This window comes from Balearica regulorum, chromosome 24, assembly GCF_011004875.1.
Source record: "Balearica regulorum gibbericeps isolate bBalReg1 chromosome 24, bBalReg1.pri, whole genome shotgun sequence".
Lineage (NCBI taxonomy): Eukaryota > Metazoa > Chordata > Aves > Gruiformes > Gruidae > Balearica > Balearica regulorum.
Genome location: NC_046207.1, coordinates 1,429,437 through 1,453,118, shown reverse-complemented (window position 1 = coordinate 1,453,118; position 23,682 = coordinate 1,429,437). Strand labels below are relative to the sequence as shown.

The 23,682-nt window shown below is 53.3% G+C and overlaps 2 protein-coding genes and 2 pseudogenes across 2 annotated transcripts; 3 read left to right on the top strand and 1 right to left on the bottom strand.

The window, feature by feature from the left end:
• Window positions 1-1,541: 1,541 nt before the first annotated feature.
• On the bottom strand, window positions 1,542-2,241 carry LOC142604999 (feather keratin Cos2-3-like). Its single transcript, XM_075775010.1, has 2 exons — window positions 2,202-2,241; window positions 1,542-1,870 (listed from the first exon to the last, which is right to left on the bottom strand). The coding sequence occupies exon 2, from the start codon at window positions 1,848-1,850 to the stop codon at window positions 1,542-1,544; it is 309 nt and encodes a 102-aa protein (XP_075631125.1). The 5' UTR covers window positions 1,851-1,870; window positions 2,202-2,241.
• Window positions 2,242-5,743: 3,502 nt separating this feature from the next.
• Window positions 5,744-6,052, top strand: LOC142605004 (feather keratin Cos2-3-like). The gene has a single exon (XM_075775013.1). The coding sequence runs from the start codon at window positions 5,744-5,746 to the stop codon at window positions 6,050-6,052; it is 309 nt and encodes a 102-aa protein (XP_075631128.1).
• Window positions 6,053-11,416: 5,364 nt separating this feature from the next.
• LOC142605001 (feather keratin Cos1-1/Cos1-3/Cos2-1-like) lies at window positions 11,417-12,188 on the top strand (annotated as a pseudogene).
• A 3,930-nt stretch (window positions 12,189-16,118) lies between these two features.
• On the top strand, window positions 16,119-18,156 carry LOC142604955 (cyclin-Y-like protein 1 pseudogene; annotated as a pseudogene).
• Window positions 18,157-23,682: the final 5,526 nt, after the last annotated feature.

Here is a 23,682-nt window from a genome sequence, read left to right as displayed (position 1 = left end):
CTCTCTTGTAGTTTAAAACCACTACCCCTTGTCCTATCGCTACAGGCCCTGCTAAAAAGATTGTCTCCAACCTTCTTATAGAGCCCCTTTCTGTACTGAAAGGCTGCAATAAGGTCTCCCCAGAGCCTTCTCTTCTCCAGGCTGAGCAACCCCAATGGATGGAGAGGTGTTCCATCCATCTGATCAATTCTGTGGCCCTCCTCTGGACCCACTTCCACAGGTTCATGTCTTTCCTGTGCTGAGGACTCCAGAGCTGGACGCAGTACTCCGGGTGGGGTCTCACCAGAGCGGAGTAGAGGGGGAAAATCACCTCCCTCAACCAGCTGGCCACACTTCTTTTGATGCAGCCCAGGATATGGCTGGCCTTCTGGGCTGCAAGTGTGTGTTGCAGCGTATGTCCAGCTTTTCCTCCACCAGTACCCCCAAGTCCTTCTCAGCAGGACTGCTCTCAAGCCCTTCATCCCCCAGCCTGTATTGATACCGGAAGCTGCCCCGACCCAGGGGCAGGACCTTGCACTTGGCCTTGTTGAAGTTCCGGAGCTTCACATGGGCCCAATCCTTGAGCTTGTCAGGGTTCCTCTGGATGGCATCCTGTCCCTCGAGCATGTCAACTGTACCACAAAGCTTGGTGACATCTGTGAACTTGCTGAGGGTGCACTCGATCCCACTGTCTATGTCATCGATGCAGGTATTAAACAGTACTGGTCCCTGTACGGACTCCGGAGGGGCACCAGTTGTCACTGATCTCCATCTGGGCATTGAGCCGTTGACCACTACCCTCTGGAGGTGATCATACAACCAGTTCCTCATCCACTGAACAGTCCACCCATCAAACTCATCTCTCTCCAATTTAGACGGAGGCATGTTGTGGGGGACCGTGTCAAACGCCTGATGCCAGAATGCAGGGACCGATTGCTACAGGCTTAGGAGCAGCTGAGTATGTCTTCCTTAGCTCCAAGGAACAGTGACTGGAAGGGACCCATTACCCTCTGTCCCACCCTCCCCTTCCTCTGGGAATGATGAAAGGTCTGCTCGTGCCCGCACCTTACCCCCCACCACCCAAGGCAATGCCTTTCTTCCTTGGAAACACGAGACAAGGACACCAAAAAAGGATTACGTGGAGGCAGAGGATGTGATGCGGAAAACTTTAATGACTCTGAAGTGGGAAACAAGGTCAATTCTAGAGGAGGCTGCCAGTGCAGGGAGAGCACCAGCAGCTGCAGAAAGTCTGTGCCCATTGCCCACGGTGGAGATCCCTCAAGGCATCCATCTGCCTGTCCTGAGAGGGGTCAGCAGATGCCTCAGGTTGTCTCCGGGGGTTTTGCGGCCCAGAAGAGCAGAAGACAAGACAGAGATGGAAGAGGGTGGAAGGCCATGGAGTTAGACTTTGGCCATGTTTCCAGAGAGCCCCAGCTGCCCTCCTGTGAAGGGCAGCACTGGATGCTCAGCCTCTCTGAAATCAATGGCCAGGAGCTCTGCTCTCAGTTGAGAATCTAGGTCTGGATTCCTGGGGGTGCTTGTCCAAGCTGTCACCAGTGGCTTTAGCAAGGGGGGCACCTTCTGCTGCCACAGTAGCGGCTGGTGATGCAGGAGAGGTCACAGCACCCAGAGTTGATGGGCACTCCGTCACAGCTGAGGATGCTGCCAACAGCAGCGGAGGTGGAGGAGCCCACAACGGTGTTCTGTGGGAAGGAGCTGAGGATGGGGCCGGGCAGGGTCACCACCACAGCAGGCGGCTCAATGACGACGGTGGAGTTCTGGCACTGCCTGACGCAGGGCTCGTTGCAGCTGTTGGCCAGCGGGGTCGGGCCGCAGGGCTGGCAGGGCTGGCACTGGTTGTAGCAGGACATGTCTCTGGGCAGAGCTACACCTGGGAGAGAGGGTAGAGACTAATCAGAGCACAGGTACACGTGAGGAGCAGTTTGTCCTGAGTCCAACACCCCACTGTGAGCATGTGAAAGGCACCTGCAGCGAGGGAGAAGGGTTTCTTGGCCTCATCCGGACATGGTAGTGCAAAGTGCCACCAGCCCCAAGGTGCCTGATGACTATCTCTTAAAAGAAGAGCCTCCTCAGGCAAGTCCCAGACACTCGCTTTCGCCCTTCTCCCCCCTCCCATGACAAGCAGCGCCACAAGCCAGCACAGGATGGAGGAGCACGCATCTGCATGACCAGAAGAAGGACGTGGGGAAAGGGCTTCAGACTCACCTGCTTCCCAAGGAGAAGGAGGCAAGAGAAGTGGATGAGAGAGCGAGGAGTTGCGCTGGCTTTTATGGTGGCCCTGACCTGCCCCAGGCCCAGAGGTAGCTTCTGCGGAAGTGGCAATCTTCTAAGGTGCTCGTGATGAACGGAAGTCATCTCAGCTAATGACATGGGCTGGGTGGTTGTTTTCCCCAACACTACCTATTCATTTCTGGCTTCTGCCGTACCCATTCCCTCACAGAGGCTGCTTCTGAGTGCTGGGATTGAGAGGCCCCAGGATTTCCGGGGCAAGAACGTGTCAGTGCCGGCAAAAGACTCAGCTCAGGTGCCGGATAGGTGCAGTGCAGGCAAGTGATGTTGGCCTGGGGCACGCTGGTGGGGTTGCCTGTGGCTGCATTGACAGGAAGGGGCCCAGCTGCTCCCAGCCCTGCAGTTCCTGGCTGGTCACCCAAGGGCTTTCCTTGCATGAGGACATGCTGTGTCTTTCTCTTTCCCTCCCTCAAACACAGCTGGGGCAGAGGAAGCAGCAGTCCACTGTGTGCTTCCATTGAGCACACGTACCCTGGGGTACAATACCAACATTTCCGTAGCTTGCTTCAAAACAGCATATGCACACCTAGAGCTTTATGATCTCGCAGGTGCCCTGCAAGACCATTGTCTTTATCTTGACACAGTCTCTGTGATATCCGTGAGTCATCCAGGGGACTGGGACACCCCTGCTCAGTGAGTTGATGGGCTAATGTCTGCCAGACGAGCACATTGTGGAGTTTGCGTCACCAGGCCCTAAATCCTACAGCTTCTTGCAGTCTAGAGAAAAGTGTAATTTAGAAGTTAAAGGCACCACTCTAAATGCAACAAAGAGAGGGAAGGTCAATTTTGAGGTACTGAGGAATCGATCTGCGTGACAGACGTCATCTACCTGGACTTGTGCAAAGCATTTGACACTGTCCCGCATTACATCCTTGTCACTAAATTGGAGAGACATGGATTCCACGGATGGACCACTCAGTGGATAAGGAATTGGCTGGACGGTCGCACTCGAAGAGTTGTGGTCACGGCTCAATGTCCAAGTGAGATTGGAGATCAGTGAGGAGATCAGTGAGGAGTGGCGTTCCTCAGGGGACCGGCGCTGTTTAACATCTTTGTCGACGGCATGGGCAGTGGGATCGAGTGCCTGCTCAGCAAGTTTGCCAACGACACCAAGCTGTGCGGTGCAGTCGACACGGTGGGGGGAAGGGATGCCATCCGGAGGGAGTGCCTGGGAAAAGCTGTTCCCAACCTTTTGGCCTTGGATGAGATGCAGGAGACTTAGCTTCAGGGCCCCATGGTCTGGGGAAGGCGAGGGGAACTCCCACATCACCTGGCATCACCACACAGGGGAAACCGCCACGGGTTCTGCTCTGAAAAGCTTTTCCTTAAAAGCAAGCATCCTTGCAAAATGATTTGGCATTTGCCCAATGAAGTCTTCCATCTGGAGAAGCTGCAGCCGCATGCTCTGACTGCTCTAACGTGATTCCTGACAGGTCCAGTTGGCTGTTGTCAGTCTTTCCAGGCTGCCCCCAGTCTCCCTTTCCCAGGACGCTTACTTTCCTGGAAACACCACTACCACATTTATTGTCCCCTGTAACCTCAAAGCTTTTACATGAGTCATGACCCCGGGAAACAGCTCAGCCCCTCGAGGCTGCCTGGAGGCAGCATGCAAAGAGTTGGCCAGGGTTCGAGGTCCAGTGAGACCTGAGCGCTGTGTCCCTGTCTGTGTCCCCATAGACAACGAGGGGCTGGGAGTGTGACTGAGGAACTGCTGGGGACCTCCCTGCCAGAGCAGGGATGGGGCAATCTAAGCAGGACAGATGCACAGGCAACATTGTTAAGACAAGTCTTAACAGAGACTCTGTTAAGTCTGGACAGAGAGCGTCCACGGAGAGGAGGAGGCCAAAGAGGTTGGCAGCTTCCTCCTGACGACAGATTAAGGTAAAAGAGAGTTGAAAAGCTGAAGTGCCAGTCAGATTCCTCCCTGATGCCTCCCTGATGCCTTCAGTCTGCCATCCCAAGCTTTCCACCATTACTGTTGGTTTCCCTTCCTTCCCAGGCAGCAGGTCATCAAAGGACAGCAGAGTGCATCCCCTGCTCCAGGGGCACCATGAAGCGGAGACCCTTTGTTTTGTTTATGCGGCCAGACTCTTCTCAGTAGTGCCCACTGGCAGGATGAGGGGCAACGGGCAAAAATTAAAACAAATAACATTCCATCTGAACGCAAAGAAAAAACTTTTTGCTGTGAGGGATGTCAAACACCGGAACAGGTTGTTCAGAGAAGTCATGGAGTCTTCCTCTGTGGAGACAGACAAAACCTGTCTGGACGTAGTTGTAGACAACACGGTCTAACTGAGCCTGCTTGAGCAGGGGCATGGGACTAGGTGATCTCCAGAGGTGCCTTTCCACCTCAACAATTCTGATCCTCTGGCTTTCAGAGTATTTCCCTAGATTTGGGAGCTGGAGGGCATTTGGGCCTCTCCCCACAATCGATGAACCCTCAAGGCTGTCAGCCCCAAAGAGGTTGGCAACTTCCTCCTGAGGGCAGCTTAAGGTACAAGCGAGTTGAAAAGTTGAAGTGCAGCCTGCCTGCCCGGGAAGACACAGCCACTGACTGTTGGCGTGAGCCATGAGGGAAGGAAAGAGGAGCACAGGGCACATACTCACAGGAGCCCTTGGGGGACAAGCCAAGGATTGCAGGGGTGGGAGCACTGGGGCTCTTCCTGTCAGCAGGATGAAAAAAGAAACCCACCAGAGTGCCCCAGGTAGACATCATCTGCCTCCACTGGACCCCTCTGGCACTTAGTCCATGTCTTCTGCCCACTTTGAGGCCCGCTTATGCCGGAAATGCGGGGGCCTCTCATCCCAGCACTCATCAGAAGCATCCGTGCGGGAATGGGCATGACATAACCAGGAAATGCAAAGGCAGCATAGAGGGAAACAGCAACACATCCCTGGGATGTTTCCGTTCATTAGGAGCAGGCAGGAAAATTGTAGCTTATGCAGCACTGCCTTTGGGCCTCAGGCAGTCTAGAGGCCAGTATAAAAGCCAGACCAACTGGTCGCTCTCTCAACCACTTCCGTCACCTCCTTCTCCTTGGGAAACAGGTGAGTTGGAACCCCCTTTTCTCCTCCGCCTCCTCCTCTAGGATGGACTCTTGCCTTCCAGGACATCCCAGGGGATACCTGCTCCTTGGTCTTATGTTAGTGCTCTGCGATCGTGATCACGGGAGAGAGCAGAGGAGAGACGGTCTGCCATGGAGATAGGCTGGGGCTGGGCTGAGGTAGCTTCTTGGCCACAGGCTAGGCAGGAGGATCCCTGGGCCTGGCTGCTATCTGAAGAGCCCCGCTGGGCTCAGGCAAAGAAGCCCTTGTTCCCCCCTGCACAGCCTCTACCTCCCCACCCAGCAGGTGCCTTGGCTTCCTGTTGGTGGGGTTGCAGGCTCTTCCTCAGGTGCCCCTGTGCTCTGCTTCCCCCTGTCCTCTCTCCCAGGTTCATCTCTACCTTTGAGACATGTCCTGCTATGACCAGTGCCAGCCCTGCCAGCCCTGCGGCCCGACCCCGCTGGCCAACAGCTGCAACGAGCCCTGCGTCAGGCAGTGCCAGAACTCCACCGTCGTCATCCAGCCCTCCCCCGTGGTGGTGATTCTTCCTGGCCCCATCCTCAGCTCCTTCCCACAGAGCACTGCCGTGGGCTCCTCCACCTCCGCTGCTGTTGGCAGCATCCTCAGCCGTGACGGAGTGCCCATCAGCTCTGGGTGCTGTGACCTCTCCTGCATCACCAGCCGCTACTGTGGCAGCAGAAGGTGCCCCCCTTGCTAAAGCCACTGGCGACAGCCCAGACCAGGAACCCTGTGAACGCAGAAGATGATGCCAGACTGAAGGACGGAAATCGTGGCCATTGCTTTGAGAGGGGCTGGGCATGCCCCGCTCCTCCGGCAAAGGGTGTCAGCCCTTTGGAAGGGGCCAGCCTGGGCTCCCTGAAAACATGGCCAATGCCTCTCGTTCCCTTCCTCCACTCTCTCCTTTTCCTTTGTCGTTTTCCGCTCCCCTGGGCCATCAGGCCAGCCAAAGGCAGCTTGGGGGCACCTGCCTGCCCCTCTCCCTCTGCGGGGCACTGACTCTTGGCTGCCCCTAGGGATCCTTCCACTGCGGGCTCCTCTTGGAGACATCTTGTTTCCCTCTTTGGACTCATTAAACCCTGCTGCATCCCAGCCTCAGGCTCTGTGTGGTCCTTTCCTCTCTGGATGCTCTCTACAGCTGTCCAGGGAGACAGGAGATCTGCTGGGAGGGAACAAACGGGTGAGCCGGTGGAGCCCTTCTCATTCCTAGAGGATTGGGAGGGCAGGACACACTGTCTGTGGGCCTGCTTCACTCCCTGTCCCTTGCAGCTCAGAACAACATCTCTGCCTCTAGTCCCAGCCCCTGACAGGAAGAGGATCTTTGTTTGCAGATCTCTGGGTGCCTCGTGGAAACAGGGGTGCCAAGGGAGAACCGAGAGCGCTTTCCCCAGAGCTCAGCCTTGCACAGAAGGGCCTCCTACCAGGAGGCCAAGAGAGGAGAACTGTACTGTGCCCCTCCTCCCAGCTCCCACCTCTCCCAAAGCCGACCAATCATGGGGAACAGCCTTTGGTGCTTGAACCTCAGAAACCTGGGACTACAAAGACAGCCAAGATCTTCTGCACTGACCGACCCATGAAACACTGAGCGTGGATGGGTTGGAAAGGAGAGGCAATGCGGGCTGGATGGTTGGGGAAAGGAATGCAGGTGAAGGGGGGTCTGGGACAACCAAGGGAGCAGGTGTTTCTTCTCTGTCATCAGTTCTGATGCAGGACCTTTGCTAGCAGAGTCAGAAAGAGCAGAAGCAAGCACAGAAGCTCCCATTCACAGCTTTCCTCCCACACGGCCTTCGCGATCTCCTTGTTCGTTTCAGCCTTGTGGCAGGAGAGTTGGCGGGCTGTGCTCTGCCCGTGGCTGTCAACCTGCCACTACTTCCCAGGTACACAAGCACAAAGGCCAGTTGACATCATTGCCCCCACCCTCTGAGGGGAACAGCAGTGGGAGAAAGAGACTGCTCCTGACGGCACAGATGCACAGCAAAAACCCCCACGTAAATGATAAACGCTCATGGCACTTCTGATTGCCACAGTTGGTGCCAAACAACAGGGACCTTGGCTGGCTTCCAGACACCCAGCCAGCTGCTCTCTCACTCTCCTTCCTCTATGGGACAGGAGGAAGAGAAAGTAAGGTGGAAAAGATCATGGGTCGAGATAAAGGCACAGAGATTACCTACCATTTGCCGTCACAGGCAAAACAGACTTGACTTGGGGAAGATTCCTTTAACTTATTACTAGTGAAAAATAGAGCCGGATGGTGAGAAAGAGTGAAAAATCCTTCAAATACCTTCACTGCATCCTCTCCTCCTTTTCACAGACTCAACCTCCCTCCTTCATTCACGGCTCTTCTATTTCCTCCACCCCCAAGCAGCGCAGTGGGATGCGGCATGGGGGGTTGTAGTCAGTACACAACAAGTCCTTTCTGCCGCAGTTTCCTCTGCACATTTTTCCCTGCTCCAGTCTGAGCACTTCCCATAGGTTGCAGTCTTTCAAAACCAGCTCCAGCGTGGGTCCTGTCCACAGGCTGCAGTCCTTCCAGATAAGACTGCTCCAGCGTGGGTCCTCCAGGGGCCACAGTTCTGCCAGCAGCCTGCTTCTGCACGGGCCCTGCACAGGCCACACTTCCTGCAGGGGATATCCTAGAATGCTGGAGTGGTTTGGGCTGGAAGGGACCTCAAAGCCCATCCAGTTCCAAACCCCCTGCCATGGGCAGGGACACCCTCCACTAGACCACGTTGCCCAAAGCCCCATCCAGCCTGGCCTTGAACATGTCGAGGGATGGGCCATCCACAACTTCTCTGGGCCTGTTCCGAGGATGTCACGTGGCACAATGTCAAATGTTTTGCACAAGTCCAGGTGTACAGCACCAGTTGTTCTTCCCTTATCCACCCACGCTGTAACCCCATTGTAGGAGGCCACCAAATTTGTCAGGCATGAAGGAGGATCTCCTCCATGAGGATTCCAGGAGGATCTCCTCCATCATCTTGCTGGGCACAGGTGAGACTGACCGTCCTGTAGTTCCCCAGCTCTTCCTTTTTTCCCCTTTTTAAAAATGGGGATTGCGTTTCCACTTTTCCAGTCAGTGAGAACTTCACCACACCGGCGCAGCTTCTCAAATACGGTGTAGAGTGGCTTAGCCGCTTCATCCATGAGTTCCCTCAGGACGTGCGGAGGCATCTCATCAGGTCTCATGGACTTGTGCGCCTTCAGGTTCCTTAGATGGTCTCGAACCTGATCTCCTCTGACAGTGGCTGGTTCTTCATGCTCCCAGTCCCTGCCTCTGCTTTCTGACTCTTGGGTGGTGTGGCTAGAGCACTTGCCAGTGAAGACTGAGGCAAAATATTGTTGAGTACCTCGGTCTTCTCCATGTCCCCGGTAACCAGGTCTCCCATTTCATATGGGAGGGGTTCCACATTTTCCCTAGTCTTCCTTTTATCACTGACGTACCTATGTAAGGTTTTCTTCTTGTCCTTGACATCCCTGGCCAGTTTTAATTCTATCAGGGCTTTAGCCTTTCCTAACCTGATCCCTGTATGCTTGGACAATTTCTCTGTATTCCTCCCAGCCTACCTGCCCTTGCTTCCACCCTCGGTAGGCATCCTCAGTGTGTTTGAGTTTGTCCGGGAGCTCCTTGTTGATCCATGCAGGCCTCCTGCTGTTTTTACCTGCCTTCCTCTTTGTTGGGATGCATCGTTCCTGACCTTGGAGGACGTGATCCTTGAGTCCTTGTCTCTAAATTGGAGAGACACGCATTCGATGGATGGACCACTCGGTCGACAAGGAATTGGCTGGATGGTTGCACTCAAAGGGCTGTGGTCAATGGCTCAATGTCCAAGTGGAGAGCGGGGGGGGGGGTGGCGTTCCTCTGCGGTCGGTACTGAGACCGACACTGTTTAACATCTTTGTTGGCGACATAGACAGTGGGATCCAGTGCACCCAACGACACCAAGCTGTGTGGTGTGGTCGACACGCTGGAGGGGAGAGATGCCATCCAGAGGGACCTTGACAGGCTGGAGAGGTGGGCCCATGCAAACCGCATGAAGTTCAACAAGGCCAAGTGCAAGGTCCTGCACGTGGGTCGGCGCAATCCCAAGCACGACTGTAGGCTAGGCGGGGAATGGATTGAAAGCAGCCCTGAGAAGAAGGACTTGGGGGTGTTGATTGATGAGAAGCTCAACATGAGCCGGCAGTGTGCGCTTGCAGCCCAGAAAGCCAACCGTGTCCTGGGCTGCATCAAAAGAAGTGTGACCAGCAGGTCGAGGGAGGTGATTCTGCCTCTACTCTGCTCTTGCGAGACCCCACCTGGAGTACTGTCTCCAGCTCTGGGGACCCTACTACAAGAGAGACATCAAGCTGTTGGAGAGAGTCCAGAGGAGGCCACAAAGCTGATCAGAGGGCTGGAGCACCTCTCCTAGGAGGACCGGCTGAGAGAGTTGGGCTGGTTCAGCCTGGAGAAAAGAAGGCTCCGGGGAGATCTAATTGCGCCTTACCAGTACCTGAAGGGGGCCTACAGGAAAGATGGTGAGGGACTGTTTATCAGGGAGTGTGGTGGTAGGACAACGGGTAGTGGGTTTAAGCTGAAGGAGGGTCGATTTAGATTAGATGTTAGAAAGAAATTCTTTACTGTTAGAGTGGTGAGGCACTGGAACAGGTTGCCCAGGGAGGTTGTGGAGGCCCCATCCCTGGAAGTGTTTAAGGCCAGGTTGCATGAGGCTTTGGGCAATGTAGTCTAGTGAAGGGTGTCCCTGCCCGCAGCAGGGGGGGTTGGAACTAGGTGATCTTTGAGGTCCCTTCCAACGCAAACCATTCTATGATTCTATGATTCTATGCATATTGGCAAGCTTTCTTGGGCCTCTCTTCCCTCGAGGGCTTTGTCCCATGGTACTCTACCAAGCAGGTCCCTGAAGAGGCCAAAGTCTACTCTCCTGAAGTTCAAGGTAGCGAGCTTGCTGTGGGCCCTCCTTGCTGCGGAATGGGGGGTTGTGGTCAGTGCATAACAGCTCCTTTCTGCACAAAGAGGGACTTTTCCTGTGTCGCTCATGAAGAAGCAGCAGGGTTTCAGCGGCTTGCCCTAAATCACGTGTCCCTGCCTTCACAGACACAGTTGCTAGGCCCTCAGACTCATGATTTTATGGGGGACATGGAATTCCTGGTGCTTCGTCGCCAAAGGCGTTTGAATCAAAGCTCTTGGCTTTCTTGGCCTTCCTCCCTGTACATAAAGCAAGAAGTGGAGGGCACAGGAGGCAGAGACTGCATTTCAGTTCTCTGAGCACCTCTCTGCCAGGCCAAAGGCACCACCATTCAGCTGTAGATGGACTCCTGCTGGCAAGGGCAACCTGCTACTCTGCGGTGCTCATGGACACACCAGGGGAGCAGGAGAGAGTCCCCCTGCTATGACCTGCGCATGCCCTTGTGATGAGGGTCACACAAGTACAGACTGACACACGTGTGCTCATGCACGCCTGCACGGAGCCATGCCAAAAGCTGTACGCTCACATAAAGCCAGGAAAACATCAGCAGCTGTGGCCTCTGCTGAGGAGATGCTGGGGACCACGCTGGCAGGACAGGAGTCAAGTACCCCGGGGAAGGACCGGGCCCCAGACATGCTCACGGTGTTGCCTGAGGACCTGCAGAGTCTGCACAGAGAGGGGATGAGGCCAATGAGCCCAGCAAACTCATCCTGTCAGCACTGTTAGTGTTGCAAGAGGGTCAAAGCCTCCCAGCAGAAGCCCACCTGTGTGCAACAATGAGCGACCGTCAGAGAGATGTGCCACGTCCTCTCAAATGGCAGTCCTTGGGCATGCGGTGCCCACATCCTAACCCCAAACAAGCCCACAGGAATGACCCAGGTGCACATCAGTTGCCTGCACAGGACGCCGTCAGCACTGGAGCCGAGTCTTCTGCCTGCGCTGACGTGTTTCTGCCCCGGAAATCCTCGGGCCTCTTGTCCCGGCACTTACAGAAGCCTTCCCGTGGGGAAGCACGTGGCATAAGCCAGGAAATGAAAAGGCAGCAGTGCAGGAAACCAGGACACAGCCCATGCCATTAGCTGGGATGCTTTGCATTAGACATGAGCTTGTCAGAACATCATTATTACTTGCACAAGGGGTGCCTCCGGGCCTGAGGCAGCGCGGGACTCCTATAAAAGGCAGCCCAGGTCTCTGCTCTCTCATCCACTTCCCTCGCCTCCTTCTCCTTGGGAATCAGGTGAGTGGGAAGCCTCTTCTCCTCCTCCTTCGAGGTCAGGTCTTTCCTCGATGCATGTCTCCGCTGATATGGACTGCGCTAGCCCAGGGCTGGGAGCTGCTTCTCATGGGAGAGGCAAGGGGAGAGAAGGTCTTCCGCAGAGAGGGGCTGGGACTTAGGTGAGCCAGCTCCTGGTCTGTGAGCTGGGCAGCGCATGCTGGGCCAGGAGGTGCCTTGCCTCCTGCGTGGTTGGGTGCAGTGCTGCTTCTCAGGTGCCCCTGTTTTCTACTTCTCCCTACCCTCTCTCCCAGGTGAACCTCTGGCCCAGAGACATGTCCTGCTCCAACCAGTGCCAGCCCTGCCAGCCTTGCCTGCCCTGCCAGCCCTGCGGCCCGACCCCACTGGCCAACAGCTGCAACGAGCCCTGCGTCAGGCAGTGCCAGAACTCCATAGTCGTCATTGAGCCCTCCCCCGTGGTGGTGACCCTGCCCGGCCCCATCCTCAGCTCCTTCCCACAGAACACCGTTGTGGGCTCCTCCACCTCCGCTGCTGTTGGCAGCATCCTCAGCCGTGACGGAGTGCCCATCAGCTCTGGGTGCTGTGACCTCTCCTGCATCACCAGCCGCTACTGTGGCAACAGATGTCAACCCTGCTGAATCTGCTGGCAGCTTCCCCTGGCAAGATCCTCCCAAGACCTCAGAACGTGCTGCTGGAGAGGAGACAGAGATTCAGGGCATTCTATGTAGAGCTTTGGGCCATCGTTTCCTTCCTCCACTCTCCTCTCTCTCTCTCTTTCCTTTCCTGTTGCTGTCTCTCAAGACCAGCCTAGCGGGGACCTGATGGCCTCCCTCCCTCTGCAGGGCGGGCAGGCCGACGGACAACACCCTGCAGGAGCTCTACTGCTTCTTAGTGGCTGACCCTGGTGCTCCCTGTGAGCCACCTCCTTTTCTTCTTTAGACTCATTAAAGTTGTGCTGCATTCAAGCCTGGGCCTCCGAGTCCTCCTTCCTTCTGTGGCAAGTCTTCCGGTCGGCTCAGGGGAAAAGGCGGACGAAGGGGAGAGTGGGACTCCCTGCAGTGGATTTTTTTCTTGCTGCCCTCTCCTTTGGACTTGAGAAAGACATCCCTGGCTCTGCACAGCCATCAGTGAGAGGACGGCTCCTAAGGGTGTCAGGAGTGGGGATGGGAAACAACAATGCCTCCCTACAGCCCACAGCATCAACTTCCTCTTCTGCAGTGCTCTGTTACCCACTCTAGGGTCCATGGGCAATACACGTGGGCACAGGCAGGTGAGACCGGTACCTCACACAGTGTTCCAGTGCCTGGCAGGGCCCAGCAGCTGTCCAGACATGCAAGGCGGAGGTAATTCACATGTTAGTACTGGTATCAGTCACGCTGAGGCTACACAAGGGAGTCCCCACTCGCTGTGAACTCTACAGCCCCATGGGCTACTTCCAACCTGGTGCTCTATGCTCCTATGATGCTATGATCTACCACCGTGTCCAATCGCATCTTGAAAACCTCCAGCAATGGGGACTCTACCAGCCTCCCTGGGGAGGTTGTTCCGCTGAGTGATTGTTCTTACTGTAAAAAATGTATTTCTTACGTCAAGATGAAAGCGCTCCCGGTGCAACTTGTACTCGTTGGCCCTTGTCTTCTCCATGTGGCTCCTTGCGATGAGAGAGCCTCTGTCCTCTCTGTAGCCACCCTTTAAGTACTGCACACACTGTGATGAGGTGTCCCCTGAACCTTCTCTTCTCCTCACAGGACAGGTGTCCAGCCCTTTGGTCACCTTTGACACGTACACAGGAGTGGCAGTGGGTGCTGGATGAGGATCAGCAGAGGCTGAGTCAGGGGACTTGGATTCCAGCAATGGCTGTCTTGATGCAAAGTGGCTATTCAGTAGTAGAGCCACCTGGGTGAAGGTGACCACAAACCCAATGCCCACGCTACCAGGGCTCGAAGGAAGTAGATTTACTTTTTCATGTGAGTGGTGTAATGGAGCAGTGTGCATATAGTGACATCACGATTAAAGGCCATGACAGAGAGGATCAACAATTTGCTGATAGCTAGGAAGAAGGGGAAAAATGACTGTGCCAGCCAGCAGGCAACCAAAATGCCTTCCCCGGTGACAAGGAAAGTCTTCCTCATTTTTCAAACAACGGTGGTGGTGTCCTGGTTTTGGCTGAGATGACAGAGTGAATTTTCTTTCTAGTAGCTGGTATAGTGCTGTGGTTTGGGTTTAGTATAAGGATAACGTTGATAACACACTGATGGTTTTAGTTGTTGCCAAGCAGTCAAGGACTTCTCAGCTTCTCATACTGGCACGCAAATGAGAAGGCGGGAGGCGCCCAAGAAGCTGGGAGGGGACACAGCCAGGACAGCTGACCCAAACTGGCCAAAGGGATATTCCATACCATATGACAGCATGCTCTGTCTATTAGTGGGGGGGTGGGCCGGGAGGCGGTTTGGCTTGAGAACTAGCTGAGTACCGCCCTCGGCTGGTGAGCATTTGTGATAACTTTGGCTTCTTCAAACACCTGCTTGGAAGAATCCCATGGGTTAGGGCTCTTGAAGGTGGTGGTGGTGGGGGGTCCCAGAGAGCTGGTCAACATTCAAGCACCACTTCCTCCTAGCTCAAGATCGGTGCATCCCAAAGAGTAGGAAATGAAGCAAAGGAGGCATGAGACCCGCATGGATGAGCAAGGAGCTCATGGAAAAACTCAAAGGGAAGAAGGAAGTTTACGGTATGTGGAAAAAGGGCCCGGCCACTTGAGTGGAATGGAGGAATGTAGTCAGAGTATGTAGGGATGCAACAAGGAAGGCTCAGGCCCACTTGGAATTAAATCTGGCAAGGGATGCGTGGTGGTTGACCCTGCCTGGAGGCCAGGTGCCCACCAGAGCCGTTCTATCACTCCCCCTCCTTAACTGGACAGGGCAGAAAAGGTATAACGAAAGGCTTGTGGGTGGAGATAAGGACAGGGAGAGATCACTCACTACTTATCGTCACGGGCAAAACAGACTGAACTTAGAGAGAAAATTCATCTAATTTATTACCAAGCAAAACAGAGCAGAGCAACGAGAAATGAACCCAAATCTCAAAACACCTTCCCCAACCCCTCCCATCTTCCCGGGCTTAACTTCACTCCCAGTTTCTACCTACTCCCCCCTCAGTGGCCCAGGGGGACGGGGAATGGGGGTTGCGGTCAGCTGATCACACGGTGTTTCTGCTCCCCCTCTGGGGGAGGACTCCTCACATTCTTCCCCTGCACCAGCGTGGGGGCCCTCTCACACGAGACAGTCCTCCACTAACTTCTCCAGCGTGAGTCCTTCCCACAGGCTACAGTTCTTCACGGAACTGCTCCCACGTGGGTCTCTCCCATGGGGTGCGGACCTTCAGGACCAGACTGCTCCAGCGTGGGTCCCCCACGGTGTCACAAGTCCTGCCAGCAAACCTGCTCCAGCATGGGCTCCTCTCTCCATGGGCCCACGGGTCCTGCCAGGAGCTTGCTCCAGTGTGGGCTTCCCATGGGGTCAGAGCCTCCTTCAGGTGTCTCCACCTGCTCCGGCACGGGGTCCTCCACGGGCTGCAGGTGAGCCACCTCCTTTTCTTCTTTAGACTCATTAAAATTGTGCTGCATCCAAGCCTGGGCCTCTGAGTGCTCCTTCCTTCTGTGGCAAGTCTTCCAGTCTGGTTATGAAAAAACGTGGCTTCTTGGGGAGAATCAGCTTGGGCACAAAAGAGGACCCTTCCTCATTCCCAGAAGATGGGAAGGGTCGGACTCACTGCCCTGGGTTGTCTTTTTTGCCCTGTCCTTGGAGTTGAGGAAGATATTCTTGGCTACTTCACAGCAGATGGCTATCATTCCTTCCAGCCTTGCGGTATAGCTGCCTAGATGGGCCTGAAGCACTGCTTCCTGGATCACATTCTGTGAATGGGGAGACCAAGCCCTGCGTGAGGAGCCCGTGGCTGCCAATGGATGAGGTCAGCAGCCCCTCTGGCACTCTGGGAAGGGATCTCCTCTAGCTCTGGATTGAGCTGTGCTGGGCGATGAGGCTCGAATAGAGGATGGCTCCAAAGGGTTGAGGAGTGGGCATATGGAGTCAACAATACCACAATTTCATCCCCACCTTCCCCTCCCCTCCCTTACCCAGTCTAAGGTCCATGGCCAGCACACATGGGCACAGGCAGATAGGCACCTCATACAGTCCTTCAGCACCTGGCATGGCCCAGGTGCTGTCCAGACACGCAGGGCTGAGGTAATTCACAAGTTAGGATTGGTAGCAACCACACAATGGAGTCCCCACTCTCTGTGAACCCAACACCCCCATGGGCCACTGCAGCTCTGGAAGAGCACCCAGTGCCCAAATACCTGTGGCTGCTCTGTGGTTCTTTGTCTCCTTTAAGCCTAGGGCGGCTTTCCTGGGCCTTTAAGGTTGTACCACTGCCAGATCCCAGCTCTGCTCTGGAAAGGCTCTGCGCAAGAGCAGTTACCCCCCTCCATCCCCACTGGGCCGTTGCAGCAACAGTGGGACACATTTCTGTGCTCAGAAGCTTCTCTGGTCTGTCTCTGCTGGGCCATTCGCATGTCTCCTGTGTTGGCTGCTATTCTCGGGCACCAGCTGGACCAAAAACCTTGGCATATCAGAGGCCTTGGCCAGGAGGAGATGCCAAGGCAGAAGGGTGGCCATGCACATCGGGAGCTCTGTGGACTGCCTTCCCCGCAGCAAAAGGTGAAATTCCAGCAGAGGGTCTTTCTGCCTGGAGGCTCAGTTATGAGATCCTTCATCTGCCTCCTAGCCACCCAATTGTGAAGCAAAGCGATGAAGGTGTTGAGGCACTGACCCCGTCTTCCCTGTTATCAAGGTCTGTGTAAGCCCAGCTCAGCAGGCCCTAAGTCCACAAAGCATCTGCTCCCTGCATATCCCTGCAGGAAATCCCCGCTCTCCGGCCATCGTCCCACCATTTACAGGCAGACGGTGACTGGGCAGATGGCAGCAGTGCACAGAGTGTCCCCACAGTAACACGAGCTCTCCGCAGCCCAGTGATTCCCTTACCTTCTCCTGGCTTGTTTAAGGTGTTCATCTTCCCTGAGTCTGGGTGAGCTACTTGTGGCTTCACTGTTAATGCCAACGTTTAGGTGTGCTTTTCAGTGATACTTGGAAATTTTTGAGATGTCAGACTTCAGTCCCAGGTAGTGCTCTAAATCCTGGCATCCCTCAGGTATCCATGGTCTCCTGGGTGCAGAAAAGGAACTCCTGAAGGCACTTATGGCTCAAAATAACATCTCAGGCATACAGTGCCCCATGGACCACACGAGGTTCTACTCACACTCCTCCTGCCTGAAGTTTGGGGCAGAGGCACCATCTTTGTCCATCTCTCTGGGTGCTGGGCACCTTCTTTCTGTGCCCAGAAACCAAGGCTTCACCTCCTCCTTCATGAGACCTGCCGCCCCAGCACTGGGGTCTGTTGCCAGCACCCAGGCATCTCCAGTTCCTCCTCACAGTGGGCGTGGCCCCCACGGGTAGCCCCACGGGTTGAGAATTGGTCGTGCCCTGGGGACACGGTGGTACAGGACAGGCACCAACCCAACCATAGCACAAACATGGGGGATGACCCTGTCTGTACTCAGCTTCCCTGGCTCCCCAAGTGCTCCGAGGCAGGGACAGCCTGAACTCTGCTCACATCACCACTGCTCCTCACATGCAGGCCAAGGCTTTCCCAGCACTGCAGTCCCTGGCTGTTGGAGATCTGTCATTACCCCCTGTCTGCTCCATGTGGCTTCTTGTGATGACAGAGCCTCTGTCCTCTTTGTGGCCACCCTTTAAGTAGGAGACTACTGTGATGAGGTCCTCCTCGAGCCTTCTGTTCTCCAGGGAGAAAAGGATTTTACTCCTTCAGTCTTTCCTCATAGGATAGGTTCTCTAGCCCTTTGGTCATCTTTGACACATACAAGGTGATAGCAGCAGGCGGCAGATCAGGATCAGTGGAGGCCAAGTCAGGGGACTCAGATGCCAGCAGTGGCAGCTCCCATCTCCAGCACATTAGTGACCAGGTTTTCCTAGGTGGTTTAGCCGTGGAACCTAATCTACCTGATCATCCCAGATCAAACACAATATTCCTGAGCAAGCCTCAAATAGATGTGCAAGAGAAGAGGAGGAGTAAGCACATTGACCGTGTTTCTCCTGGGCAGCTTAAAAAAATATACAGCTCATGCTCAACAATAGTCATAGATGACCATGCAGTCAATCAATCTAATCTTGGAAGCACGATAAAGTGCATCATTAGCAATATTCTACTGTATAAAGAACAGAGATTCAGAGAGATGATTGGATGTTTTTGAGGAAAAAAATCTCATCCTCTCACACAGGAAGAAGTTCCAGATGACTACTACAAGCATGGCCCTGATGGCAAGCACATCTACCAGTTCGTTTGGACACTTTTCAGTGTTCCACAGCTGATAGCTCAATATGCAATTTGGTTTATCTGGAAAGGCTTTTAACCTATGCAGAGATTGACATATGCCCCAGTGACTGAAAGAGGATTGTCCCAGGAGCTGTAATTCTGGCTTCTACACTTGCTCCATGCAGCGACAATGAGGATGTCGTTCCCCAGCAAGGTTAGAAGATACATGGAGAAGATAATGGCACACGGGGCCATGTGCTCACCCAGGGAGGTCAGGAAGCCCAGAGGAATGAGATCAGTTACGGGTGTGACTTGTTCTCCTTTGCCATGGCTCTAAAAATTACAAAAGAGGTTACCTCAAAGTAAAAAAAAAATAAAAATAAAAAAAATAAAAGAATGTGACGGAAGGCCCTAACCAGTACAAATTTCAGCTCGAGATTGCAAATGATCACGTGCATGATCATCCACACTAAGCCAATTCTGTCCCCGGAGGAATGCATTCTCTTAAACCAAAAGTGAACATAAATGGAATTTAAGGATGCTATAAAAATAGCAAAGCGCAGTGGGTTTTTTTCCAGTTCAGCTACTCCTGACATGTAGCTCTCAACAGCTGGAAGACGATAATGAGAATTTTTTTTTTAAAATGTAGTCCTTTTTGACTCTGAGCCATGCTATTCTCCCTTGTGTGATTTTATTCTTTCAAAGAATAATTGCAATTTCCCAGTTCTCAGAAAGATGTCAAATGGGAGTCTTGTGCATGTTCTTTCCTGACTGTGTTCCTTGTCCTGTCTTCCACCTTATTGGTGCTTCTTGCTTATGTTTATGTGGGATCCACACCGAGCTGAGGTGCATTCTGAGACCAACACTCCTGTTTGTGTGTGAGAAAGTCAGAAAACCACCTCCAGGAGGACATCCTGGGGGCGATCCTACAGACGGCCACCTGGAAGAATCATCCCCTGAGCTCTCCACAGACACAATGTGCATCCAGTTTTCTAGCTGTAGGTGTAGGCAAGGAAGCACGGAAGATGTGAACATGTTAACTGAGCAGGTTAATGCAGAACCTGTCTTCACTTCTCAGTGGCCATCCACCTTTCCATCCCTCTCAGGCACATGACACCTCTTTTCTTCATGTGCCTCATTCTCTTTGCCTCCTGATCGTCCCTGTTCTGTCTCCCCTTCTCGCACATCCCAATTTGATACAGACTAAGTTCTGCCTGTCACTCCAGAAGGCTTCACTGCTTGCACGTACACTTTTACTCTCTCAGAAAGGAAAGCTCAGCTAAAACATCTTTGTAGCCACCAGGGCTGGTTTTGTCACCTTCCCACACAGTTGCTCTCCAAGGTCAGCTCTTTGCTCCACCAAATGGATTTAGCATGACGCTGTGCACAGAGGGACAAACTCATGCCTAGAAATGGAGTGAAGAGCTGGCTTTTGTCAGGAAATTGGGGCACAGGGATTCTCGCCAGCAAAGCAATGGAGATTCTCCTGAGATGGAGGAGAGACATGAAAAGCAATGGATCAGCCTGGGGCATGGGTGGGAATCCAGTAGAACAGACAATCTTCCCCAGTCTCTGGATAATGGGTCTTTTTCACATGCTGAGGGTTTGGCTGATGTCCAGGTGCATGGCTAGGAAGGGATTTTTCCTTCCTCGGGCTATGTTGCCTAGGAATAAACCCACAAGAGCAGTCCTGTCTCACAACAAGGGCTCCTTTCTGCAAGAGTGTGCTTCAGAATGACAGCGGGAAAAGCCAGTGAGATACATCTTCTTAATACTCATTCCCATGCCTCAGTTTCATCTCAGGGGGTCTGATGGAGCCTGTTGTGGTTCACCTGAAAATTTATGTTGTAGATTAAGGAACAGATCATGCAGTCCACTGCCAGGCAACAGAAGGCTGCCAGGAGCCTTCCAGTATCTTATGTGTCATGGTGATCTTTCAGGCAGCTTCTCTCCCTAGCTGGCATCATGACTCACAAGTCCATGATCCTCCCTCCTCTTCCTTAGTTTTCAGGTGACTCACGTAGAGGGAAAATTCCTACTGACTCTGGCCCAGTCCCCTCCCTCAAGACAACCTGGGGAGGTCAGCTTTTACCTCCTGATTCCTCAGGCTGAACATGAGGGGATCCAACAGGGGCATCTTTGTGGTGCAGAAGTCAGAAGACCACTCTGTCCTCAGGTGCTTGAGACCATGGGCAAATAATTGGTGGCCACTACACTGAGGCAGGCAGTGCAGATGGAGAAGATATGACACTTGCCCAAGACAGAGTGGACCCTCAGGACGGACAAGATGACGCAGACGTAGGAGGTGCGGATGGAGGTGAAACGGGTCATAGTGATGATCGTGTCAAGAAAGATCACCACCCTCTCACTGAGGCTGGTGCCCCCACCAACTGGCCTTTGCACATCTTGGATGTTCTCGGGAGCTGGATGGAGCCGAAGCTTATGTTCACTCGTTCCATTCAGAAAGACATGGGGAAAGGAGTAGGGATCCACACAAGGAAACTGTGGAAGAAGGGATGGGGCTGCCATTCAGTGTTGAGCATCTCAGGTCTGGGAATGATGGCCAGGATGGGGCAGTGTCTCTGGGGAAGCTTCCCCAGAGCAGAGATTTCCAGTCTACTTGGAGCATCTCCATGAACACCAAGGCCAGAGCTTGGCTAGCCCTGTGCCCCAGCATGGGGGAGATGAGTCAGGTCCCTCCTTTGAATTGCTCCTTGCACTCCGCGAGAGCTACAAGAGAGTTCCAAGTTGTGCATGGGCCGGTGGTAACTCAGGTCTTTGTGACAGGAGGTACTTGCCACTGATGTGGGCTGAGCTGTGCCAGACTCCCTCCTCAGATTAAATAGGTCTCCCCTTGACCACCAAGAGTCACTAGGCCAGGGCTCCACCGTGCATGTCTGCCCTACTCAGAGGAAAGGCACCTCCAGGGTGCCTTTCTCCTGCCCTGTCCTGCTGACGAGGGGAATAATAGAGTGGCTTGGTGGGCACGTGGCATCCAGCCAAGGTCGACCCACCACAGCAACACAATCCAGTGTGTCACTCTGCTGCCATCACTGTCCTTCAGAGGTCAGAAAGAGTGAGAAGAGCTAAACTTCATTGGCAAGCGGGGGAAAAGACATCTACCTTCTCTATCAGTTCGCCTTCTTAAAAGAAAGACTGAAATTACGTCGTTCAGCTGTCATCAGCTGGACTGGTTTGACTTCGTGCAAATGGCACTTGCAGTTCCACAATTAAGCAGTGAAACGATGAGGCCACTGGGAGAGGGCTGACGGACCGTGAGCACTGTACCCTGAAGTGATGACAGTGCAGCATGCACCACCTGGACATTCTCCTCACTGCAAGAAGGACATTGAGGCGCTGCAGCATGTCCAGAGAAGGGCAACAAAGCTGTTGAAGGGTCTGGAGCACAAGTCTTATGAGGAGCGGCTGAGGGAACTGGGGTTGTTTAGTCTGGAGAAGAGGAGGCTGAGGGAACACCTTATCACTCTCTACAACTACCCAAAAGGAGGTTGTGGTGAGGTGGCTGTTGGTCTCTTCTCCCAAGCAACCAGTGATAGGACAAGAGGAAATGACCTCAGATTGCTCCAGGGGAGGTTTAGGTTGCATATTAGGAACAATTTCTTCACTGAAAGGGTGGTCAGACGTTGGAACAGGCTCCCCAGAGAGGTGGTGGAGTCACCGTCCCCGGAGGTGTTCAAGAAGCGTGCAGACATGGCACTTTGGGACACGGTCTAGTAGACATGGAGGTATTGGGTTGATGGTTGGACTTGATGATCCTAGAGGTCTTTTCCAACCTTAAAGATTTTAATAATTCTAATAATTCTAATAATTCTAATTGGACAGTCAGCTTCTCAAACGAATTTCAGTTCCAGAAAGGACTTGGATCCAACAGTTCTTAGATCTCAGTGAGTATGAGCTTCATTTCTCAGAAACACGTTCTAGGATAAAATTACTGCTTCTCTAGCCTTACAAGAGAGAGTATTTCATAGAAAGTTAAGATTTTAAATTGGGGGTGGGGGTGTGTGTGTGTGGGTGTGTGTGAATACACTAATATTAAGGGACTATCACCAGAAAGTCTTCCACAGTCATGGACAATGCCTATTCTGTTTCTTGAGCCTACCCCGAATGCCATCAGGAGTGGAAATGGATGTTTCCACAGGAGACAACTCAATGCTAAAATAATAGAATAATAGAATCATAGATCATCATTCATGGGGTCGGAAGGGATGATTACTGTAGTTAGTGTTTGGGTCCCTATCTTAATCATGGTGTCCTCACATGCGGCTTGGGTCTCTGTCTCAACCGTCATGTTCTTTGATGTAGTTTGGATCCCTGGCTCAATCAAGGCGTTCTCAGATGTGTTTTGGTCCCTGTCTTAATCAAGGTCCTCTGACAGAACTGAATTGTAGCTTGATAGGCACAGGCCGAGCCTCAATACAGTGCTAAAAGCTGCTGGTTTTCACTGGGGTAGGCAAGGCATCCTTTTATTAGGTGGCATGTCAATTTACCAGGAATGCTACCTTGCTCAAGTGTAAAATCCCAGACTATGGGAGGTGATAACTGTCCTTGGCATTTGCCCAAATCCTTCCACACACCCTGCCACCCAGGGACCGGCCACCTCAGGGCATGTTTCACTGTTGCCGCACCCAAAAGTTGTCTCTTGTTATGCCAGCATGACACCAGATTCCACAAACCCCACAGTAAGCCAGCAGCGTTACTTAGTAGAGCTGTTAATTAAACAGCTCAAGGGTGAACAGGGTCCTCGAAGCCTGCACCACAAAACAACCCAGATGGGAAAAGGGAGGTGCACTCCCTCATCCTCTCCACAAGACAGCTCCCCAGCACAGTAAGGGCCTGGATGCCAGGGCAAAGCACATAGCTCTTGCTTTTGCTTCTATTAGCCTGTTCCAAGTTCAGCCAAACAAAGAGATAAGCAGTGCAGCAAGCAAACTCCCTGACCCACACAAAGGCCTGCCAATTAGAAACTACTACAGCCATAGCACACTCAATTCAAAACTGCCATTGTCTCGAGACCCATGTTGAAGGCGAAAGACTGGAGTGAGTTGACCTTGTCTGGCCTCCCGGTGCCCATCGTGACACTCTCTCACTCCCCCTACTCAGTGGGAAATAAGATTAAAAAGTCATGGGTTGAGATAAAGGCAGTTTCATGAATAAAAGCAAAGGTTGCACGCAGAAGCAAAGCAAAAAGATTTATTCTCTACTTGCCATCAGCAAGCGATTTTTCAGCCACTTCCTGCACAACAGGGCCGGAGTACGTGTAGTGGTGCCTTCAGAAGACAAACGTCTTAAAACCAAATGCCCCCCTCCCCTTTCTCCTGCATTTTATTGCTGAGCCTGACATCATATGGTATGGAATATGCCTTTGGTCAGTCCGGGTCTGCCGTCCTGGTTATGACCCCTCCCAACCTCTTGCCCGCACCCAGCCTACTGGCCTTTAGGAGGTGGGGTTGGAGAGACACCTTTGCTGCTGTGCAAGCACTGCTCAGCAATAGCCAAAGCTTTGCTGGTGCATCAACACCATTCTAGCTACAAATATGAAGCAAAGCACTATGAGGGCTGCTGTGGGGGAAGTGAACTCCATCCCAAACAGACCCAATACCTGTGTTACAGCAAAATCAAGTGTAGCATGCAATTTAAACCAAGACTATTGCTGCTAAAGACATCTATTGTATAGCCCTACCCTTGTGACAGTTAATGTTTATCCAAACAATGTGGTCTTTTTCT

Coding starts and splice junctions, on each gene's coding strand:
- LOC142604999 (XM_075775010.1), bottom strand. CDS start 1,850: ATGTCCTGCTACAACCAGTGCCAGCCCTGCCAGCCCTGCGGCCCGACC.
- LOC142605004 (XM_075775013.1), top strand. CDS start 5,744: ATGTCCTGCTATGACCAGTGCCAGCCCTGCCAGCCCTGCGGCCCGACC.